Raw genomic sequence first — 21,698 nt, forward strand, 5'->3', positions numbered from 1 at the left:
GGTTTCCCCAAAGCTCCTTTTACACCCTCTCACTGCTCTTCCTCCTGGCCTGGCATTTAAGGCTGGGTTTTGCTGAGATTCCCAGCCTGTGCCCGCTGGGTAAGGGATGGCTCATCCTCACCTCCTTGCCCTGAGCTGCCTCCAGTAGACCAGAGCAAAAATGGCTGTGAGTGTCAAGAGAAATCCCACGACAATTCCAGCTATTACTGGCATTGGGAGCGGAGTTGCATCCACACTTTGAGCAGCTGGAATCAAAAAGAGGAAAAATTGACAGAAGTAGGAGCCAGTGAATGGCTGCATTTACTCTGTTTATTACATTTACTACAGCCCATGAGCTCCCTCTTGCTTGCCATTAGCTGGTTGTTAATTCTCTCCACCTGCATAGCCGGGTAGGGAAGAGGACAGAGCAGCTGTGGGATAATGTACCCATCTTACCTGAAAATGTGGTGAACGACACTGCAGGGGCCACTGGGTCGTACTTGGTGAAGGCAGCGATGCTGAACCTAGGGCAAAGTGGAGTCATGCATCAGGGGCAGCCAGCAGCAGGCAGAGCCAAGGGTAAGGGCCAGCTGCCTCTGTGTTGGAAGAGGCTGGTTTTCTGGGATGGGATTTAATGGGATTTAGGGGATGTATTGAAATGGTCTTTCCTCCCTTCTCTGCCTCGCGGGTAAGTCTGTTACACTTGGGAGAATGTCAGAAAATGTCAGAAAGTGCAAATGGGGAACAGCTCTCCTCCAAGGATTACCTGCACAGCTCACTGAGTGAGCTGTGCTCGCTTACTGGGTAGGAAGAGGGAAAGTCAGTGGCAGGTGGGGAGGATGGAGGTGGGCTCAGTCACTGTCTCAGCTCATGCCAACCCATTAATTCCTGGGAGAGATGAGTCTGGTGACTTTGAAACAGGGGCACCTCAGCTGGTGGAGCTGAGCCCCAACCCAGACCATACAGAGCACGGAGCTGGCTGGGGCCTCCTGCTCCCCGTGGAGATCTGCCCTACATCCTCCTCCTCCGAGCAGTGCACACACCGGGCCTCACAGTGCCCTGCAGAGCTGAATTCCTTCTCCTCCTAGTGCGTAACCTGGAAGAGCAGGTCCTCTGGTACCCTAAATGCAAGGCAGGGCTTCCAAACATAGCTTTGGATTTTAGCAGCCTAGGGTTTGCAGAGTCCAGGATGAGCTCCCTCTGGCAACATCCCAGACCTGGCTTCTGGGAGCAAAGATCTCTTTGGAAACTGGGCCTGCAGATGCTGTGGTATGAGATAAGGGTTTGTGGATAAATAACTCACTGAAAGATAGGAAAGAAGGGTTGGCTTACAGAGCAGAAACAGGCTGCCAGTGGTATCTGCTTTTCACCACACTGCTAATGATTAACTGGTAAAACAATAGGGAGGATATATGTTATTTAGGGAAGCCAAAATGAAAGTGATGATAAGTACATATTACTCAATGACAGTAGGTGGTGTAATGACACCGTAACAGAGCTGCTCCCTTACCGAAAGTGGATGTTGGAGGGAAAATGGCAACTGGGCAGCGTGAAGGTGGATATACACACAGGCTGGGACAGTGTTTGGGGAGCAGAGGGGTCTCCTGCTGTGTTTGTGCTGTTGTTAAACTACCCTCGAGGCTGCTGGCAGCTAGGAGACAGGGTCTGGCAGATCTTGGTCTGAGCCAGTGCCCTGGCAGCCCTCAGACGCACAGCAGTGCTGGCTGGAGCAGAAAGCCAGACCCGAGGCTGCAGGGGTTAAGCAGCAAGGTTTGCTGAGCCATGCCTGAGGGTGAGTGGGCAGGAACAATAGCAAGAAGGAAAAACAGATGGGCAATCAATCTCAAACCTTCTCAATCAATTGGATGCTATCCCATGCCTGCTCTGGGATGCAATACCTCAACACCTGCATGGGCACGGGATGGGAATGCAGGATCATTCAATTATCCTGCCAGGCATGATAATACGTTGCCTCAAGAGAGCTGAGAACAGCTGTTAGCTCTTGACATCCTGCTGTGGGTGGGATTTCCAAGGGAATGGCTCTCTTGAAAATCCCTTTTGTTCTCCTCTGCCACCCACCTGACTCAGCCCTGTGCTGACAGCGACCTTTATTCTTTGCCAGAGCTGGCCCAAACAGGGCGCTTGAGTCCCTGTTTGGTAACACGTGTACATCTCAAATGGCTCCAATTTAAGTTTTTTTGTGTAAGCGTGGAGCCTGCACATAACAGAATTAGAAAGAGAAGCAGAAGAAAATAAGAAAGGCAGGAGAGCCAGCAGGTCCAAACCTGGCTCCAGGGACCTGGACTCCACTCACCCCAAACTTAAGGGCAGATCTAAGCCTCCGCATTTTACCCATATGAGAATGTGAGTCTCTCTTGTCATGTACACACTCTCTCAAGTTATTCCTCTCTCTTTTCCCAAAGCTCTGAGACTTCTATCATTATTCAACCATCCTTGCTATATGTTCCTTTAAACTGGAGAGGGACAATCTTCTAGATTCTGGAGGACCCTTTGTCAGGAGTGCCTGGAAATATGGCCCCTATTAACAATGGACTGACTAAAGAAAGGATTCTTTGTTCATAGAAGAAATCTTGTTTTACCAGCAAATATTTTAAAGGAGCCCTACAATAAACTATGTATGCTTGTACATTCATGCTGCTGTATTTTATTTACTGTTGAATGAGATTGTGAATTTATGGACCTTGTGATCTGTGTGTGTATGCCTTGTGAGGAATTTGAACCTAAGGCTGTGCACTTGCAACCCGCAACCTTTGGGACCCCGGCTGCGTAGGCACCATTTGAACTAACGTCCCCACTCCCCGTGTGCATGTGGCTCTGGGTCATATCCAAGTAACAGCACCCATTTCCAGTCTTAGCCTCGAGGTGGACAACCGTCCAGCTCCCAAGACAACCTACACAGCCCTTGTCAGCCTCCACTTTTGTTTCTGCTCTCCCTCTCCTTGCCCACTTCCACCAACATCCTCTGATACGTCAGCCCTTGCATCCCTCAAATACTGCTTGGCCGAGCAAACCCCGGGCTCTGCTCCTGGGGTTTTGCAGAGTACGAGGGTGAGGTGAGAGCCAGGGCGCTGCTGGCACCTTGCAGGGGACTCATGGGGTCCCTTCTGTCCTGCAGCCTCTCAGCAGGGAGGCTGGCATCTCTCACCTGTACTGCTCGTTGGCTTTCAGCTTCCCGTTGCACGTTGCCCTGGACTGGCCACACTCCTCTGTTCCCACTGGCACTCGCCAGGTTTCAGGGGACCTCCTGGGGCTCGGGTGGAAGGGATTGGGGATTAGCACAGCCAGGTAGGAGTCCTCCATCCCGTAGTAGTGGTCATACCATGTGCTGGACATAGTTTTCTGGGTGGGCCTCAGGACTGAAGGGGAACATACAAGAGGACAGAAGTAGCATGGACGTGGTGTGCAGGGGACCCGCTGCCCTCCGGGGAGCCACTGCAGCTCCGAATGCACAGGGGCACTTACGTGAATCATTAGTGGTAGCGACGACACCATAGTACTCGATTTGGCCATTCTCCTCGCTGAACAGGTCGGATGAAATGATGACTGTGGAGCTGGCCTCTACCTGGAAGACGTCTGCTCGCAGGGGTGGCGGCAGGGCTGGAAGGGGAACCAGCAAGCACAGCCTGTTAGCGTGCCCTGCTCCCACGGACCCATTGCTCAGCACGTGATGGCTCCCAGCATCACCACCCAGAGCCCTGCCCCTGACCACTGTGGGGCATGCAGGGCTCAGAGATGTCTGAAGAAGTCCCCAGGTCTAATTAGCAACACTCACTGTCCTCTCCTGGGGTCTGTGGCAAGGCTGTGGGAAAGAAGGGCACTCACCCTCCACTGTTGTGTTGCAGAGCAGAGGCACAGCCCGGCTCCTCACGGCATTCATGCCCACTGTGCTGACCGTGATTCGGTATGAAGAGTCTGGGCCCAGCCCCTCCAGCCTGGCCATGCTCGTAGGAACGCTCACGATGTACTTGGAGGTGGAGGGTCTGTCAAAGAGTCTCTCTGTCACCACCTCATAAGCCTCCACGTCTCCTGGAGAGCTGGTCCAGTTCAAAAAAAGGCTCCTGGACTCCGGTAGGCACTGCACATCCTCCACTGGGTTTGGCTCTGCGAAGGAGACAGCCCTGGATATGGCAGGCCTTTAACATACTGGGCCAGAGAAATCCCAGCCCCAGCCCATGTGTCACCATCACGGTCCTGTACTGCCAGTCCCGGGGTCAACAGGAGAGCTCAAAGTGTTTGGATAATGCTCTCAGACACATGGTCTGATTTTTTGGGTGGTCCTTTGGGGACCCAGGAGTTGGACTGGATGATCCTTGTGGGTCCAACTCAGGATATGATTCTATGACATCTGTGGCTCGGGAAACTTCTGTGCCAAGGGCCACAGGACAAGGTGAGTGGGTCAGGGCCTGAGCAGGAGATGGCTTTTAAGAGAAGCAGCTCAATGGAGCTCTCTGCAGAGTCTACTTTGCTTTACCAGTAGCCAGGCCACCGGATCATGGGAAGTGGTGGGGTTTAGGGAGCTGATGGCTTCTGGAGGGGTCACCCTGCTGCTCTCCTGTATCTCCCACCAGGAAAACTTGCACCCTGTTGCTGAACCCCAAGGGCTGATTCAGCCTCAAGCCCCCCCAGGCATTTCTCAGCCCTCCTAGACCCAAGGCAGTGCACACCCACCCATTGGCACTGCCAAGAGCTTGGTGCTGCTCCAGTAGGGCCCAGCCACGCAGCTCAAGGAGATGGAGTAGTTCCTCCCCGGCACCAGACCCTGCAAGAGGTGCTGGACTTGTCCTTTGGCGAGAGTGTGCCGTGAGGGCAGAGAGCCGTTCCTGGGGTCCCGCAGCCACAGCTGGCAGTTGTCCTGCTGGCCAGGGACACTGTCCCAAGAGATGAGCATCGTGTTGTTCCCTTCTGCCACCGCAGAGAGGTTTTTGGGAACTGAGGGGACTGCAAGGAAAACCACACCGGGGGAAAGTTACTGGGATGCCAGGCCCTCTTTTCCATTTGTAGAGGTACAAGCAGAAGATGGGGAATATGCAGGGAAACTTCATGCGCTCAGTGATAACACTCCTGCAGCTGCTGGCTGCCACTACCAGAAACGGCTTTTAAATGGCAATGGGAGGACAAGCAGAGTGATGAGCATGAGGAGATGGCTTCTTCCTCTTGCTAATTAGCAAGTTGCGTCAGAGACCTGCCTGAAGGGCTCCACATGTGACTCCCAATACCCCGCAAGGGGCTGGCTGAGCATGGGAGCAGAGACCTCTGGATTCCCCAAGCAAAGTGTAGGGACTGTGGGGATAAGCACATGAAAAGGCTTATTGTGCTTATCTGCAATTTCCACATTCCTGAAAAAAAAAAAAAAAAAGAAAAAAGCCTGGCTTCCCCATATTTCCCATGCCAGGAATTTTCTGAGTGTCTGGGAGAAAGGCAGTGGGGATGGCGAGGTACCAAAGGGCAGCCGTATTGCCTGCTCTCCCCTCCACTGGCTCACCCAGACCACGATCCCACTGCTAGAGCCATACCAGCTTCCAGACAACATTCCCGGCCCCATCCCTGCCGATTCCCTCTGCATGAGCTGAGCCTGCCCAGCTGGGGAGGGCTGAGCATCACGCATGACCCCCAGCTCCCACCACTTACTCGTCCAGTCACTGATGTTCTCTGCGGAGGCTGCGTAGGGCCCTGCCATGGACACCACTTCCAGCAGGTATTTGTGTCCCGGAGCCAGGCCAGAAAAGGTGAATTTGCTGGTGCCTTTCCCAACAGATGTGTTGGCTGCCAAAATACCCGATCCCGAGTGATACAGGAGGAGCCTGTAACCATCTTGTCCGTGGGGTTCAGCTCTCCAGGACACGCTCAGCCTGTTGGGATACCCTTGGTTCGTCATGTACACGTTTTGGGGTGCCAGGGGATCTAGAGAGACAGGATGAGCATCATGTATCAGTGAAGGGTCTGAGGATGTTGCTCAGTCACTGGCAGTGTCATCGGAAGGGATGCACCATGCAAGACAGGGCTCTTTGTCTCGGCTGGATGGCTGCACCCACCAGCCTGGAGGCAGCTCAAAGCAGCTTCTGCAAGCTTCAAGTGGTGCCTGGCTGAACAGAGACAGCCTTGTCCCAGCTGCAGCAAGCCACCGAGATGGGTGAGGAGGGTGCACCCAGCCAGCTGGAGGTGGGAGCTGAACACCCGTACCCTTTGCTATAATCCTACACAGGCTACACCTGCACCCAGCAAGGCACAAAATCACCCTCAAACCCCACTACTCACACGTCCAGTTGCTGACATTCCCTGCAGGTGTCCGGTAGGGCCCAGCTACGGAGACCATCTCCAGCACATACTTGCTTCCTGGGGCCAGGCCCGTGAAGGTGAAGTTGTGGGTGTCTCTCCCAACTGAGGCCGTAGTTGCCACGGTGCCCAGCCTGGCGTGGTGCAGGGTCATGGTGTAGCCATCTCGCTCCCCGGCCGCGGCTTCCCAGGATGCGCTGAGCCTGTCGGGGTGCCCCGTGCTCAGCAAGTGCACGGCAGCCGGGGGCAGCGGGCCTGGGGAGTCATCAGACCTGGTATTAGGGACCGGAGGCCAGGCAGAAAGAAAGAGATGCTTGGTGGGACACTGTGGGGCAGGATCGGTGCTCCCTGAGGTCTGGATATGCAGGGCCACTCCAGCATGCTCCCACTCCTGACTTTTCTTCTTCATCCCCTTTCCACCTCACCTTTACCTTCCCACCTCACCTAACTTCTCACCCTTTGTGGTCACTCACTCACCAGCCCTTCTTCATCCACATCCTACTCTCACTCTCCTCCCTGTGCCCAGCTGCCAGATCTTGCCACAGGTGTATGCACACGTCCTCCAGCACACAGAACTCGCAGAGGGCTTGTCTAAACCTCATGCAGCCCTAAAATCCCTCTGGGTGGGCAGAGGGGCTGGGTTCGTCCATCTCCAGAGCAGAGACCTGTTCTGCTGGGAGAACAAGGTGGATGACCCTCTTCTACTGCTCTGATTCACAGACCTTTATGGTAATGTGTTTTCTACCTGCTGGAGGAGACTCAACAAGGGTGCAGATGTGTACAGGGAGATGGGGTGTACAGGGAGATGGGGCTGCTTGGGCAGGGGGATGTCCCCGCGTGGGCACAGCTGGGTAACCCTGCATGTCACCAGCATGTACTTGTGCAAGCCTGCAAAGCTCATAGGCACAATATCCATGTGCCTAGGAGGGTAGCAGCGTGCCCATGCACTAACGTCTGTGTGTTGCACCCATGCACGTGGGTACACACACTTCCAAAGGCACCAGATCCCCCATAAGACTCCCAGACCTCTCCAGGGCTGCCCAGTGCAGCCTCTCCCACCCCTCTGCAGGGGACGCTCCTCTGGGCACTCACGTGTCCAGCCACTGATGTTGGTTGCTGCTGCCTGGTATGGTCCAGCCGTGGCACTGGCCTCCAGGGAGTACTGGCATCCAGGGGCCAGGCCCATGAAGGTGAAGTTGTGGGTGTCTCTCCCAGCTGAGGCCGTAGCTGCCATGGTGCCCAGCCTGGTGTGGTACAGGGTCAACGTGTAGCCGTCTCGTCCCCCGGCCGCGGCTCCCCAGGACACGCTGAGCCTGTCGGGGTGCCCCATGCTCAGAAAGTGCACAGAAATGGGGGGCAGCGGGCCTGGGGAGAAAATACAGGTTATTGGCAGGAGCCATGTCTGGGCTGAAGGAGGGGAGACGCTCCATCTCCGTACCCAGCCGCAGGTGCTACAGGAGGTGGACCTCTGCGAGGTCCCAAAGGGTGGCTTTGCTCTTTGCTCTCTGGCAGCTGCCTCAAGGGATTGCCTCCTCCCTAGGGCTGCATGTGGATGGCTACTTTGGTGTGGGTGGCCAGGCCATGGGGATTGTGCGGATGGGAGAGGAAGGCAGGATCTGGCTGGACCAGTATGGCCTCTGACTCGAACTGGGAAGGAAGGAGATCTGGTGGAGGACACCCGGCTGCAAGGAGAGCATCATACTCACGTGTGCAGTGGGTGAGGTTTGGGGTGCTGGTGTGGTAGGGCCCTGCCGTGGCTCTCACCGCCACGCTGTAGCGGGTGCCGGGGTTCAGGTTTTTGAAGGTGTGACTCCTAGCATCCCCAGCCAGCACCGTGTGCCCAGCACGACTGCCGGAGGCTGTGTCATGGAGCTCCACAACGTAGCCCTCTGCTCCGTGCCCCGTAGCTGCCCAGGATGCCCGCAGTGCCGAGGCAGAGGGGCTGCTCAGGGTGACGTTGGCAGGGGCCAAGGGATCTGAAAACAAAAAAAAAAAAAAAAAAAAAAAGGGAGAGGGTCAGCCCCTGCTGTGTGCCATGGTGCTGGGAGCTGGCTGCCTGGCCGGGTGGGTGCTCATGCATCAAGCAGGGGGCAGGGTGGCCACCAGAGGTCCTCCCAGAGAGAAGGATGGGGGCAAATGGGCAGTCAGTGCGCAGGGCTCCAAGCACAATATCCCTGGGGATTGTAGCTGGACAGGGAGGGGAGATGCCCAGAGCCATTCCCTGGTGGGGAGGGTGGTCTGGCTCCACACAGGGGAGGTGTGAGCAGAAAGGAAGGACGAGCGTGCACAACAGGGAAGGGTTGGGATGGAGAAGGTGGTGGTGGGCACTCTGCAGGGCTCAGAGGGGGGCTGCGGGGCACAGTGGAGAGCCCTGTGCTCAACCCAGCCGCTCAGACTCACATGTCCATTGGGTGACGTTGGTGGAGGAGGCTTCGAAGAAGCCTTTCACAGCAAAGACCTGCACAGCAAACTTGCTGCCTGCCTCCAGGTGAGTCCAGGTGACGTTCTGGGCATCCTGACTCAAGGTCTGGACCCGCTCCCTGCTCCGGGTGGTGAGGCTGTACAGAACAGCACGGTAGTGGTCCCTCCTGCCGGGGGGCTTGTTCCACCATGCATGAAGCTCCGAGGAGCTGCCTGGGTTGGTAAGGCTCAGGTTTGTCGGAGCAGCAGGAACTGCAAGGAAAGACAAATATGCAAGTTGGAACGAGTTGTTGCAGTCCTGAACATGCAACAAAATCCCCAGAGAAGCCTTGCTTTCCCCGGGCAGCCAGCACAACAGCCCAGAAAGTGCCCTGTGCCCCTTGGTACGAGAAGGCTGCAAGAGACAGGAGATGACCACAGGCCAGCAACATCAAGAAAAAGGCCACCGTGCCCTCCAGTCCTCCTCCAAACACAGATCCCATCCCACCTGGGGCTCCTTGCAGCTCCCCCACCTGCGTCACCTGAGGGTGCTGAGGATGCTCACCTGTGCACCCAGAGGTGTTCCTGGGGAGGGAGTGGTAGGGGCCAGCTACTGCCCAGATCCCAACAAGGTAGCAAGTCCCCGGTGCCAGCCGTCCCAGGGTGATGTTGGTGCTGTCTTTCCCTGCTTCCAGGTTCCTTGCTGGTGAGGACGAGCCCTCCTCGTGCACGCTGAGCAGGTATCCATCCCTCTGCCCAGGAGGGGTCTCCCAGTGCACAGCCAGAGCCCAGGCAGTGCTGACAGGGCTTGCTGACAGGGAGAGAGGAGGTAGTGGGACTGCGGGAGAGAAACGGCGTTACAGGGGACAAACCTGGGATGCACTGGACTGACTCTCATTTGGGAACGAAGCTGGGAGCTGCAGGACCGCGAGCACCGAAAATGCTGCCTAAAAAGTGCTGAGAGCAGCAGGTTGCTCCCAGGTCCAAGCTGCTCCCTCTGTCCCAGCTGATAACACGTCACCACCGTGGCCCCAGAGTCCCTGTCCCAGCGTGTGGGGCAGGCTCCCCGTGTGCCCCATTGAACCCCTGGGCCCAGAATGAGCACGGGTCCCAGCATCCTGAGCAGGAGACGGGCACCAGTGGTGCTGCGGGTACGTGGGCACAGGACCCTGCAGGACAGTGCCTGGGGGCTCCCTTTGGCCCCCAGCCCCTTGCCAGGCTGGCTACCAGGGCTGGGACACGCAGAGGGGCTGGGACACGCAGAGGGGCTGCCTCCCTACCCGTGTAGCCGATGGCAGTCTGAGAGGAGGTGCGGTGAGGCCCAGCCTGCGAAATGATCTCCACCCGATATCGGGACCCCGGCACCAGCCCCTCTAGGTCAAGATGGGTGACTCCACGGGGGACAGACACGTTCCTGATGATGGACAGGGACTCAGCCACCGAGAGCTGTACCAAGTGGTCTCTGCCACCGCCTGACTCCACCCAGCTCACGTGCAGCTCCTGGGGACTCCGGCCAGGCTGTGCGCTCACGTTAGCCAGAGACAGGGGATCTAGGAGGAAAAACAGCATGGGAGTCTGTGAGCTGGTGAAGGAAAGCAGATGGAGAGGCCAAGACCCAGCCCACACGTTCGCACAGGGCTAAAGGAGAAGTGTGGGCAGCTGACTGCCAGCTCTCCCCTTGCTGGCAGCCTGTGCAAGCTGCCCATGCGCGTCCCCTGGGTGCTGCTAGCAGGAGGCACAGAAGAGAGCACTCTGCTCCCCCGTGGGCTGCTCACACAGCATCACAGAATGGTTCAGGTGGAAGGGACCTCTGAAGGTCACCTGGTCCAACCCCTGCCCAAGCAGGTTGCCCAGGACCATGCCCTGTTCCATGGAAAGGCAGCAGCAAGACCAGAGGGGTCTCTGTGCCCCCTCTTGCATCCCTCTCCTGCCGGTCTGAGGCCATCCTTGACATAATGCATGCTCCAAGTAGAAGGTTTGGCTTGACTGGGGAAAGCCTGAGCTGGGAAAAAGCATTTTTGGGGGCCCAGAAGCCAGCACACAGCACCTAGCTCATGACACACACTCCCATTCCCAGGAGCATGGATCATACAGCTCTCACTGGAGCTTCCCTCCAGAGGTGGCCTGGGCACATCTGTGTCACTGCGACCCTGGGGGCAGCACCAGGATGCCCTGTCCCTGCAGGAGGCCTGGACCACTCTTCACTTACATGTCCACTCGGTGGCAAAGTGTGATGAGGACCTGTACGGGCCAGCGAGGACCGTCACCTTCAGGAAGTACTGAACTCCGGGGGATAGCCCCAGGAAGGTGAAGTTGTGGGTGTTTGGCCCCACGGAGATGTTCCTCTGCATTGGATGGCTCTTGCTGTAGAGCTGGAGGTGGAACTGGTCCACGTCGCCGGCAGCCTTGTCCCAGAAGGCTGAGAGCCCCAGCGGGCGCCGGGTGTTGGTCAGGGTCACGCCGGATGGAGCCAGTGGATCTGAGAGAGGAGACAGCAAGCAGTGAGCAGCAGTCGTGGTGCAGGCAATGTGCTGGCACAGGATCTGCCCCAGGATGAGTTACAGCCTTTTTGTTTTGGGGGACAACATCAGAAAGGAGCTGGGAATACAACAGCTGACCACTAAAAGGGCCCCCTGCCAGCATGCACTCATCCTGGGCACCCTCAGATGCTTGTGCCCAGTGGGCTTTGGTCACCAGCCCTGGCAAATCAAACCCCAAATAGTCTGAACTTATAAATAATAATCTGCCCTACAAGAGACGTGGGAGCCCATCCCCACCCTGCCTGCTGGGTGGCATTTGGTAACGTTTTCCCATTCTGTGATGGGTCTCTCCTGCATTGAGGACCCTTTTGCTGCCAACCTGGCTGAAAATGGCTCTGCTTGTTCTTCCACTCGTCCTTTGTCTGTCTAGCCCTGCCCCTGCATCCCTGCTATACACGGTCCACGTTCTGCCTTGCTTCCATGCCACAAGCTCTCTGCTCTCTAAGGCCAGGCCCTGGTTGCAGCCTGCAGGAGGGCTGGGGTGGGCGTTACGCACTCACATGTCCACTCCGTCACTGATCGCACGCTGGATCTGTAAGGCCCAGCCAGAGCAGCCATCTCCAGTGTATACTGTCGCCCGGGGACCAGGTCCTCAAAGGTGATGTTTGTCCAGTTGTTTCCCACAGACATGTTCCCGACCTGCTCCTGGGATTTGGTTTCCCGGAGGGTGCCTGTGTAGCCAGTGTTGCCAGCAGGAGCTGCTCTCCAGGAGGCTTGCAGAGAGGTGCTGTGGCCCCGATTGCTGAGGGTCAGCTGCTCCGGGGGCAAAGGATCTAGGACAGGTAAGGGCTAAAGTCACAGCTGCTCCTGGACTGGGGTCACCAGGCAGAGGTGCAGCCCAGGATGCTTTTCGCTTTGCTAGGAGCACCCACACCAGGGTCCTCTGGCCACCTGTGGGGTCTGAGCAGGCCACCATCAGCCCCGCTGACACCCACAGGCCAGTTTGGCAGCGGGGAGAATATGCCCAGAGACTGGACCAGCACAGAATCCAAAGTAGCATGGTAGGAGAGGGCTGCCCTGGTGCTGGAGGCAGGGGTGGGCGAGATGGTGTGGAGCAGGGCAGCAGAGAGGTGGTTCAGGGCAGATCCAGCCTGAGCAGCGCCACCAAAGCAGGGCTGAGGAGGGACTTTTTATTGGGTGAATTTTCAAAAGTCCCATGCTACGACGTCCCCTGAGGCACAACAAGAGGGAAAGGGCAGGACCTAGTGGGAATCCCAGGGCTGGCCATGGTGAGACTCACGTGTCCAGTTGGTGATGCGCCGGGGTGCAGATGTGTAGGGGCCAGCCACAGTGCTGACCTCAAAGGTGTAGAGGGTCCCAGGGCGCAGGCCCTCATAGGTGAAGTTGGTGACACCTCTGAGCAGTGAGCTGTTCTCCCACGGGTGCTCCACAGGGCCAAGGGCCAGCAGGTAGCTCTCTCCCATTGCCTCCTCCCAGCTGGCTAGCAGGCTGTAGGGGCTGCCCTGGCTGGACAGGCTCACGCCCGACGGTGCCAGTGGCTCTGCAAGGGACAGGGACAATGTCACACATGTCGCTGCGTGGGGCAGTGCATCAGGCAGCCAGCTGCAGCAGTCTCGCCAACAAATACAGGCAGCTGGCTGTGCAGAGAGAGCCTTTTACTGCTCTCAGCTCTAGGGGCTGAGTGAGAGCTCCATCACCACCACTATTTAAGGCTCCGGTCATTTTCCCTGGGGTGGCAGCCCTGGGGCAGGTGTCCGAGTGCTGACCATGGCTCCGTGAGTCACGCAGGAGGGACTGGGACAGGGGAGATGCTGCCCTGGATGGACTGGTGGTGATTTACCCCCAGCGAACCAGCTGCTGTGAGCAGAGGACAGAAGCCCTCTTGAACACCAACCCCATGGGTTACGAGAAGGATCAGGTTGGGTTAGTGCCTGTCACTACCCAGCACAGGTCTGGTCATAGATTTTCGAATCACTCCTCAAGAGGAACCACGGTGCAGCAGATTTTGGGGCTCCTGAGGCCAGCTGCCACCTTACTCACAGCCCCATTTCTGCCCCCACTTCAATCCCCACTGCTGGCCCACCAGCCTCCCGCATGCGAGAGCTCAGCCCCTCTGCAGGGCATCAAAAATAACCCAGAAAAAACGCGCTTTGGCTTTCTGCTTACGTGTCCAGGCTGCTGCGCTGTGGGCAGAAGCCCGGTAGGGGCCAGCCACTGCTGTCACCTGGACAGAGTATTGCTTCCCAGGGCTCAGCCCGTGGAAAGTGACGTGACTGCTGTCTCCCCCGACGGAGATGTTCCTGGCTGGAGTGCCGTCCTCTGCCTCCCGCAGTGTCACCAGGTAGAAGTCCCTTTCTCCCGCCGGGGTGCTCCAGTGGGCCTGCAAGGAGTTCTGCTCCTCCGCATTGCTCAGGGTCACGTTGGTGGGGCTCAGGGGGTCTGGAAGGGAGGGGAATGGGGTGTTGGTCAAGGTTATGGTGTGCTCTGAAGCCCAAACCCAGGGCTCGCTGTCTTGGCTGTAATTCAGGACTGTCAGCACCAAAGTGTTGGGCACACCAGCATACAGGGCATACAGTCCTGCACTGCTCAGTCAAAAGGGAAAAGCAATAGTGTGAGCAGGTGCCATGCAAGACCCTAAGATCTCCCCATGTACCCCGGAGCTTCTCTCCCTACTTCCTTATCTGCAGGATTACATCCAGCCTTAGACATCGTTTTAGAGCATGCTGTTTCCACTCCCCAGTGCAACCATTCCTGGTCTAGCGGAGCTCAGATGAAGCTGGCAGCCCCACTGTGAAATTCCTAAAGGGCCCCTTCATCTCCACTCGTATGAGCTTGCTGATATTCTCATGAACTGGCCTGGATCGAACTGGCCGGCCGCCCTGGCTTGTTCGTCTGGCACTGGGATGTCCGTGCAGCCGGGTAGGTCAGAGCTGCAGACAGCGACTGCAGGGGCTGAGTCAGGCTCTCTCCAGAGCAGAAAAAAAACAGCTGGGGTTGTGGAGATCTTCCAAAATCCCAGCTGTAGAGTCAGCAGTGAGCAGGCTCTGGCTTCCCGGACTGGCAGAGCTGGAGACCTGCAGTCTGGTGGCACCCCATCCTTACACGTGTGCCTGGCAGTGAGTGGCACGGGGCCAGGACGAGCCGCTGGGCACAACAGTTCCAAGCCTGCAGTTTGGCATTTCCCTAATTTGCTCGTCACTAGAGAGGGCCAACGCTTGCCTGGCGTTCAGCGTGAACTCATTTTCAGGAGTCGTTGCGCTGTCCAGGCCTTGGATCACTCTCTCCATTTTCCCTGTGGTTTCCTGGGAAGGTCTGGGAGAGCGAATATGGGGCCAGACCTGTTCCCAGTGCTATGGACACGGCGATGGCAGCAAACGAGGGCCGTGGGGGGAGCCACCCTCTCTTGGGGCCGTCACCTGAGGTCAGAAGGTGCAGGCAGGGGGGTGATGAGGGAACTGGCTGGGGTCTGGGAGCACTACCCTCAGAGTCTTTATCTACCAGAATTGGCTTCTGTGGCTCTGTTTGTACAGCACCCGACTCATTAGGAGCATCCATCAGGGTAAGTTTATCAGGTGCTACCAAAACATGCTCGTGACAGCAATGAAAGGGGACCAAAGATCCCTCCAGAAATCTCCGGTTCAAATCAATTAAAGAGCTGTCCCCTGCCCACTGATTCCTTGGGTGCTGTCGGACAGCCCCACAGCACACAGGAGCCTGGCCCCAGCTGCACTGCCCACCAGTGGGATCTCCTGAGGCTCTGGCCCTTCCATGGTCCTCCTCAGGGACACTATGATTCCAGTGCAGTCCCTGGCCTCCGTCACAGCCTGACAGCAGGTCTCTTTCTGCCCGTGGTTCCCCTGCACTGGGTGTTTGTGTTTCCCTGGGGCTCCCTAAGGCTTGTTCCAGCTTCATGTGTTGCCAAACATTCCCAGCCCCATGGGCTCCCTGTCCCATTATCTGCCACCACAGGGCCCCAGAGCTGGGTCCTGGGGTGGCTTTGGATCGGATCCAAGCAGAAGAACTGCCCTCTGCACAAAGTGCTGTGGCAGGAGACCTCCACATTCAGCAGCTGGACCGGAGGCAAGGAGGCAAGGCCGCCATTACTCACACGTCCAGGCCGTGGCGTTGGGCCCCTCCACGGTGTAGGGCCCGGCCACAGCGCTCAGCCCCAGCCAGTACTGGGTGCCGGGGTGGAGGTGCTGGAAGGTGTAGCTGGTGAGACCTCTCTTGGCCGACAGGGTCTTGGTCACCGTCTGCGTGAGGAGGTTGCGGAGCACGAGGTGCAGCCAGGCGGCACCCCCAGCGCCTGCCCAGGAGGCCAAGAGGCTGGTGCTGGAGCCAGGGCTGAGCCTCAGCTGGGTGGGGATGGAGGGTGCTGGGGGGAAAGCAGTGAGATTCGGCAGTGCACAGGAGGGCTGGGGGCTCCCCCGACCCTTCTCACCCCCCCACCAAGGTCTTCTACAACCACAGCTGCCCTCCGGGTCTGACAGGGGTCTGCTGAGGGTTGTCTCTCCTGTGTCCCCTCCCAGGTGGGCTGTGGGGCTCCTGAGCTCCCTTTGGACATTTTGAGCCTGCAGCAGCCCGGATAATGCAACGTCCCTGCAGCTCCCACCAGCCAAAGCCTTTTCCTACGGCTGCCCTTCTCCCATGGTGCCACAGAGCAGAGAAACCCGAGCTGTGGGGTCCTGTGAGGCAGGACGGATATGTAAGGTCCTGCCACACTGGTGGCTCTGGTGGCCCTTTCTGCCTCCCTCAGCACACAGCAGCGATGCAAAAAGCTCCCGGCTGTTCCCCACCCTACACAAGATACCCATCCCGAGCCTGGAATCCAATTCCCCCTCTTGGCCAGCCCAACCAGCACATGTGCTACACCCCTCCTGCCAAACCAGTCCCTCCCTACCTGTCCACTGGTGGATACTGGTGCTGGCCTGGCTGGGTCCAGCCAGTGTGCTGACCTTCAGGGCGTACTCGCTGCCGGCCAGCAACCCGTCGAACAGGAAGGTGGAGGCGTTTGGCAGGACAGACACATTTCTCACAAGCATCTGGGAGTCGCTGTGGTAGAGGGCAAGGTGGTAGCCGTCCCACTGCCCGCTGGCGTGCTCCCAGGAGGCGTGCAGTGCGGCCGAGCTCCCACTGCTGCTCAGGCTCAGGTTGCGGACGGGTGAGGGACCTGCATCAGACGTGGCACGGATGGATTTGGCTGGTTGTCTCACTGCCAGCTTGCTCAGCAGCTGGTGGGACAGACCTACCCTCAGAGCTGTCTGAAACCATCAGACAGATGCTGTCTGAAACCAAACAGAGCTGTCTGAAACCATCCCTTCTCCTGGCCAAGCCCTTTCCTTCAGCCCTGCTGTCTTTTCACAGTTTTTCTACCTTCACCTGCACTTGATTTACACAAGGACCTTCCAGAGATGCTGCCGTTATCTCCGTCCTCCCCGAGCTCCTTGACGTGAGCCAGGGAGGGCCTAGGGCAAGGCTCGGTGACTGACAATGACTGGCAGAGATGTCCCCAAACCTTGGAGCAGATGCTGCTTCCTCATAGCTCTTCCTAAACCTCCAGGCATGACTTCTTGCAAGCCCTCAGCTCTCTGCAGAGTCCTCATCACAGCTCGCTCCATCACTAGCTGTGTTATCCCAGGAGACGTGGCCTGAACTTCAAAGTGCGAGGGTAGGACCAACCCTCCACATGGATTCGGGAGCGACCCCCTGGGCCCTGGGGATCAGGGAAGAATCCTAATCCTTGTAGCTGTGAGGATGCGCCCAACCTCCCCATGGATTCACAGGACAGCCCTGTGCTTCACACCCTCCGAAACAACGGGGCGATCACCGGCGGGAGCACGCAGACCCTTTGAGTCTGCAGTCCCAAGCAAACCCCTTACTTGTCTGCGCTGTGACCGTCTCCCTGGCGGTGTCCATGCAGGCAAGTGTGGCTGTCACCTCGACTTCATAGTATGTGCCAGGGGTCAGCCCGTGGAACCAGAAACTGGTGGTGTTGGGTCCCGCAGATCCGTTCTGTAGCAGTGTGCCCGACCCCAGGTAGGAGAGGGCGAGCAAATATCCCTCGGCACCCCCCTCCGGCTCATCCCAGGAGAGAAGGAGGGAGTCCGACCGGCCGCGGTCGCTCACACTGAGGTTCAGAAACATCCCTGCAGAAGCAAGAAGGTATGGAAAACCCCGTGCACCACATGAAAGAGGTCCTGAGCATCTCTTCCGTTGCAAAAGGGCTCCAAAGGCTTCAGGCCATCACTTGTTTTAATCAGACAGCCCCACATTTGTAGCAGAAAAGTTGCCCTGAGTAGGCGTAATGCACTGCTCCTCACCTTACAGGATTTTCTTGGTTGATGTTGAAGTGCTTTGGGCCCAGCTTGCAGAAGCAAAACCATGGCCAGTGTGAGCAGGCTGGATAGAGCAGAGGGGCAGGCTCCTGCCCTGAGACCTCAGCTGAGGTGGAGCTGAACTGAACCTGGGCTGGGAGAGCCAAGAAACCAGCCCAGGTCTCCGCAGCACCCAGGTGAACCAGACCCAAAGCTGGGGACAAACCAATCCCACATGGACCAGTGCCCAGTGGGAGTCACCAGTGCTGGGCACTGAAAGCTCGCGGTGCCAGCCATTCAGCGGCCTCTGCTGTGCTTTGTCCTGCTCAGCACCGAGATGTCAGGGGCAGAGCAGGATGCTGCGGATGGGGAGGGGACGTGGGTTTGGGCAAGAGCAGGGTGCTGTGTATGGGGAGGGGACGCGGATTTGCTCAGTGCCCTGCCCAGGTGTGTCCCCACCTCGGTCCTGCCGCAGCAGCACACTCAGCACGCCGCGGCGGCAGGACCGGTGCTGTGGCGTCCAGATGAGTGCGTCTGGGGACAAGGAAGTGGCACACGGGGCTTTGGCTAATTGTTGGGTCGGTGGCCAAAACTGCCATCGGATCCCCACCCTCAGAGCTGCTCAGGAGCCACCTGCACGAACAGGAGCTGGACAGAACCTGTCTGTCGGGGCCAAGCTGGCAGCAGGACCCCGCCACGCTCCGTCTCTGCCTCTCCGTGCCTCTGCTAGCAGATTGCCACGCACTCCCCATCCCCAGCTTTGCTTCAAGTGACGAGCTCTCTATGGCTTTCAGCCTTTGGGAAACATCAGAGCAGCTTGAGTGCTAATAAGGCATTTGTGTGAGAATTAGCACTTAAAATTTATGATGTGCAACATGTTGTAACAGGCTTAGTTGTGACCTGGCAGGGCACAAAAGCTCTAAACAAGCGCAGCTATTGTCACAGAGAGCTACTTGGGGCTGCCTTTACTCAGCAAAGAGCGGTGTAGGGTGAGCCCCAGGGGCAAGAGCACCTTTGGGACTGCTCAGGTGCAGTGTGTGCCCTTCCTACAAAGCTAGGGAGGTGTGAAGCTCTCAGAACTGCAAGCAATTTCCACTTCATGCAATGAAATGCAGGAAATGCATTTGGTGCCTGCCACCACACCGAGGAGAGCTTCACGCAGCGGATGGGTGCACATGGGAAAACCAGACGGCCACAAGGGCAGCATGTAGCCTGGGCCAGCTCCTTGGGAAAGGCCCTCGAGCACATGCCCTAGGCAGTTTTAGCACAGACCTGGGAGCAGGCTGCTGGGAAGGGCCAGCGGGATGCGGCTGGGGAGCTGAGGGCAGGGCTGGTTCCTCCCAGGGACAGCCACAGGGATTGTACCCTGCACAGGGGTCGTGCAGGGCTGGCTTTTCACTGCGGGATCCCTGTCATCTCATGAAGGTATGAGTTCTCCACCCATGTTTGTCTGCTTGGCTCAGGTTTCTGACAGCCTGAATTGCCTGCCTTCATCTTGGCAGTCGTCTTTTTCACCTCTGCAGTGCAAACACCCCACACCTAACACACGCCGGGCACATCCTCCAGCCCCGAGGCTGTGATCACAACACCGCTCGCACCCCGTAGATGAGCTCTGCTAACCACACCACCGAGGGCCACGTCCCGGTCCATCCCATGCCCCAACCAGTGCCTGCAGGTCACCTGGGAGAGTTTTTGCTGTGCAGGGACTGTGCTGGCTGTGAGCACACAGCAGGGAGCACCATCCTGCCTGGGTGGCTGCAGGGGCTCCGTGCAGGGCACCCACGGCTGTGCCCCTGCTGCTGATGCTTTGTGGGGAGAAGGGAGCTCGGAGCCTCGTCCATCTCTCTCGCTGCCCCCCTGAAGCTCATCTCTGCTGCAAGAGCTCCTGCGGCTGCCATGAGGCTGGTTGCTGGAAGGGGATGGGGCTGGCTCCCTCCCCTTCCCTGGTCATGATCTGCAGCCCACAATAAGTCTAAAGCAGCGAATTTACAAAGCTACTCCAAACTCCAAGGCGTCTGCTCATCTCCCTGCTCCTGGGCACCAAGACCACCCTCTGCAGCCTGGGGACCCCTTTGCTTCGGCTTACCTCTGTCGCTGGGTGCATCCTGTCCCTCTGCCCCAGCCCGCGCTGTCCGATTGCATCCCTCCCCCTGGGGGACAGAAGGAGACCGGTGAGACACGGCCAAGGTGGGGTGGCCAGAGCTGAGACCCAGCACGAGTAGAAGTGCATGGTGTCGGGGCAGGGCTCAGGCTGGCCAGGCTTGGGTCCCACCCAGCCACAGCATTTGGGGCAATGACCCCACAGAATTTTGTGACCCCCCCACTTCCCAGGAGAGCACACTTATCACACCATGCCCCCCCAGCCAAGGCAGGGAGACAGACTCAGCGGACATAGCTCGTGAGCTGCCCTGGCTTTTTGCCTGGGTCCTGGGACTGCAGACCTACACAGTGCCATGCGAACAGGGTGAGGACACCGCACCAAAACAGCCAGAGTACAAGGGGCAGGTCTGGGTAGCAAGCGAGCTCTGGGCAGGCCCTGGCCATCTCACTGTCCCCACATCCCTCCCTGTGATGATGGGGGGCTCGGAGGGACCCCAGACCTCAGCCCAGCTGCCATCCCCTGCAGGCTGCAAGGCGAGGGCTTGGCCCGCGAGGACTGGAGCACCCAGCACCCTTCTGACCACGGTGGGTGCTGAGCACGCTGGCAGGACACCCGTCTCCCCACAGGCTGCTAGCAAGCAGGGTGTGCCCTGCTTTAGGTTGAGGCTAGTTCCCTCCACATTAAAGGAAATATCTCTGCCCACTCCCTGTCCCACAACAAGCCGCGGAGGAGCAATCATCTTTCTTTAGCTATTTCCCCCTTGGCTCTGCTGGCTGACTCATTTCTGTCCTCCCCCCCTGCCTGTGGTGCTTTGGGTGTGCGTGGAGGGGGGTGAAGGGGCTGGGGACCCCCGGTTTGAGCAGGCAGCCCCAGCTCCTGGGGCCAGCAGCCACGCAGCCATGGCAGCAGGAACGCGCTCTGGTCCCAGGCACAGGGAGAGGGCACGGCGAGGGGGGGGAGCGGAGGTAAGAGCCAGCTCGTAATTGCAAACGTCGCTAATTTGGTGCAGCTGCACGGCTGGAAGAGGCAGCCCAGAAACATGCCGTCATTCCTCAGCGGGGTAGGACTATGCAAGCCCCTTGCTGCCAGCAAGCCTGGAGCCAGGAGCCTGCACAGACAAACGGGGGGGGGGTTCAAGAAACAAGGGCTTACCTCTGCCAGGGTTCCCAGGAGCCACGGCACCCACAGGACGAGCAGTGGCAGAAGCGGTGGTCTCATCGGGACCAGGGTGGCTGCAAATTAGAGGGATGTCAAGCTGGGTGGGTGGGGGGGCTTCTTAGCAGCGGCTGTCCCCAGCCAGCCCCTTCTCCCGTGGCAGCGAGGGGCTGCATCCCCACATGCCCCCCAAGCTCAGGGGACAGGATGGCATCAGTGGGGACAGGCGATGCGTGCCGGCATGTCGCACATCAGCGCTGCCAGCCGTCCCTGGGCAGGAGCAGAGCCTCCGGGCTGGGAGAAGTGCAGGGTGTGTGTGTGTGCCTCTCGCTGTGAGCATTTGCTATTGTTCCCGCGGATCAGTGTCCCTCTGCGGTGGCTCTGCTGTCCTCCTCGTGTGAGGGTGTGTGTGCTGCGGCCAGGGAGCGGCTGGCCGGGGGGCTCGGAGCAGGGGCTCTCGCCGTGCCTGGGTCGCTGCACGCCTGGAGCACTGCCTGGCCATCAGAAGGAGTTGTGCAGAGTTGTGGGAGTTGGTGCAGAGAGGGGAGGAGAGGGGAGGAGACAGGACAGGGCAGATGGCGGCTCTGCGCTGGAAGGGAGTGCCCAAACCAGCCTCCAGCAAGGGGAGGGACGGAGGGATGGAGGGCACCCGCAGCTTCTGGCAGCTGGGCTTGGATGCTGGAGGGGACTTTGGCACACGCGTGGGTCCGGGTGCTGGACATCTCTGTGCAAAGCACGTTTGTGCATCCTGTAGCTGTTTATGCATGGATTTCTGTGCGGGGAGCTGATGGGGCAGGAGAGCTTTGGCTGTGCTGGGTGAGCTGGGCGATGTGTGCCTCCGTTACAATGCCCTGAGCAGGAGCAGGCGGGTGGGATCTGGGGCGTGCACACACAGTGAGAGGGATGTGAAGATGCCCGGTCCGTGCTTTGCCGTCCTGAGGGACTGTCTGGCTC

General features: G+C 58.4%; 1 protein-coding gene across 1 annotated transcript in view; it reads right to left on the minus strand.

Annotated features, from left to right (window-relative positions):
• The window catches only part of LOC118255287 (receptor-type tyrosine-protein phosphatase V-like), a 50,692-nt gene that overhangs the window by 13,301 nt on the left and 15,693 nt on the right, over positions 1-21,698 (minus strand). Inside the window, 22 exon segments of the mRNA XM_050715267.1 lie at positions 122-245; positions 436-503; positions 3,146-3,356; positions 3,463-3,597; positions 3,823-4,101; positions 4,669-4,938; positions 5,629-5,901; positions 6,256-6,528; positions 7,366-7,638; positions 7,980-8,249; positions 8,674-8,946; positions 9,239-9,511; positions 9,954-10,223; positions 10,883-11,152; positions 11,714-11,986; positions 12,454-12,714; positions 13,341-13,613; positions 15,283-15,549; positions 16,075-16,344; positions 17,054-17,320; positions 19,575-19,638; positions 20,742-20,821. Coding sequence (XP_050571224.1) covers positions 122-245; positions 436-503; positions 3,146-3,356; positions 3,463-3,597; positions 3,823-4,101; positions 4,669-4,938; positions 5,629-5,901; positions 6,256-6,528; positions 7,366-7,638; positions 7,980-8,249; positions 8,674-8,946; positions 9,239-9,511; positions 9,954-10,223; positions 10,883-11,152; positions 11,714-11,986; positions 12,454-12,714; positions 13,341-13,613; positions 15,283-15,549; positions 16,075-16,344; positions 17,054-17,320; positions 19,575-19,638; positions 20,742-20,821 — 5,017 coding nt within the window.

This window comes from Cygnus atratus, chromosome 24, assembly GCF_013377495.2.
Source record: "Cygnus atratus isolate AKBS03 ecotype Queensland, Australia chromosome 24, CAtr_DNAZoo_HiC_assembly, whole genome shotgun sequence".
Lineage (NCBI taxonomy): Eukaryota > Metazoa > Chordata > Aves > Anseriformes > Anatidae > Cygnus > Cygnus atratus.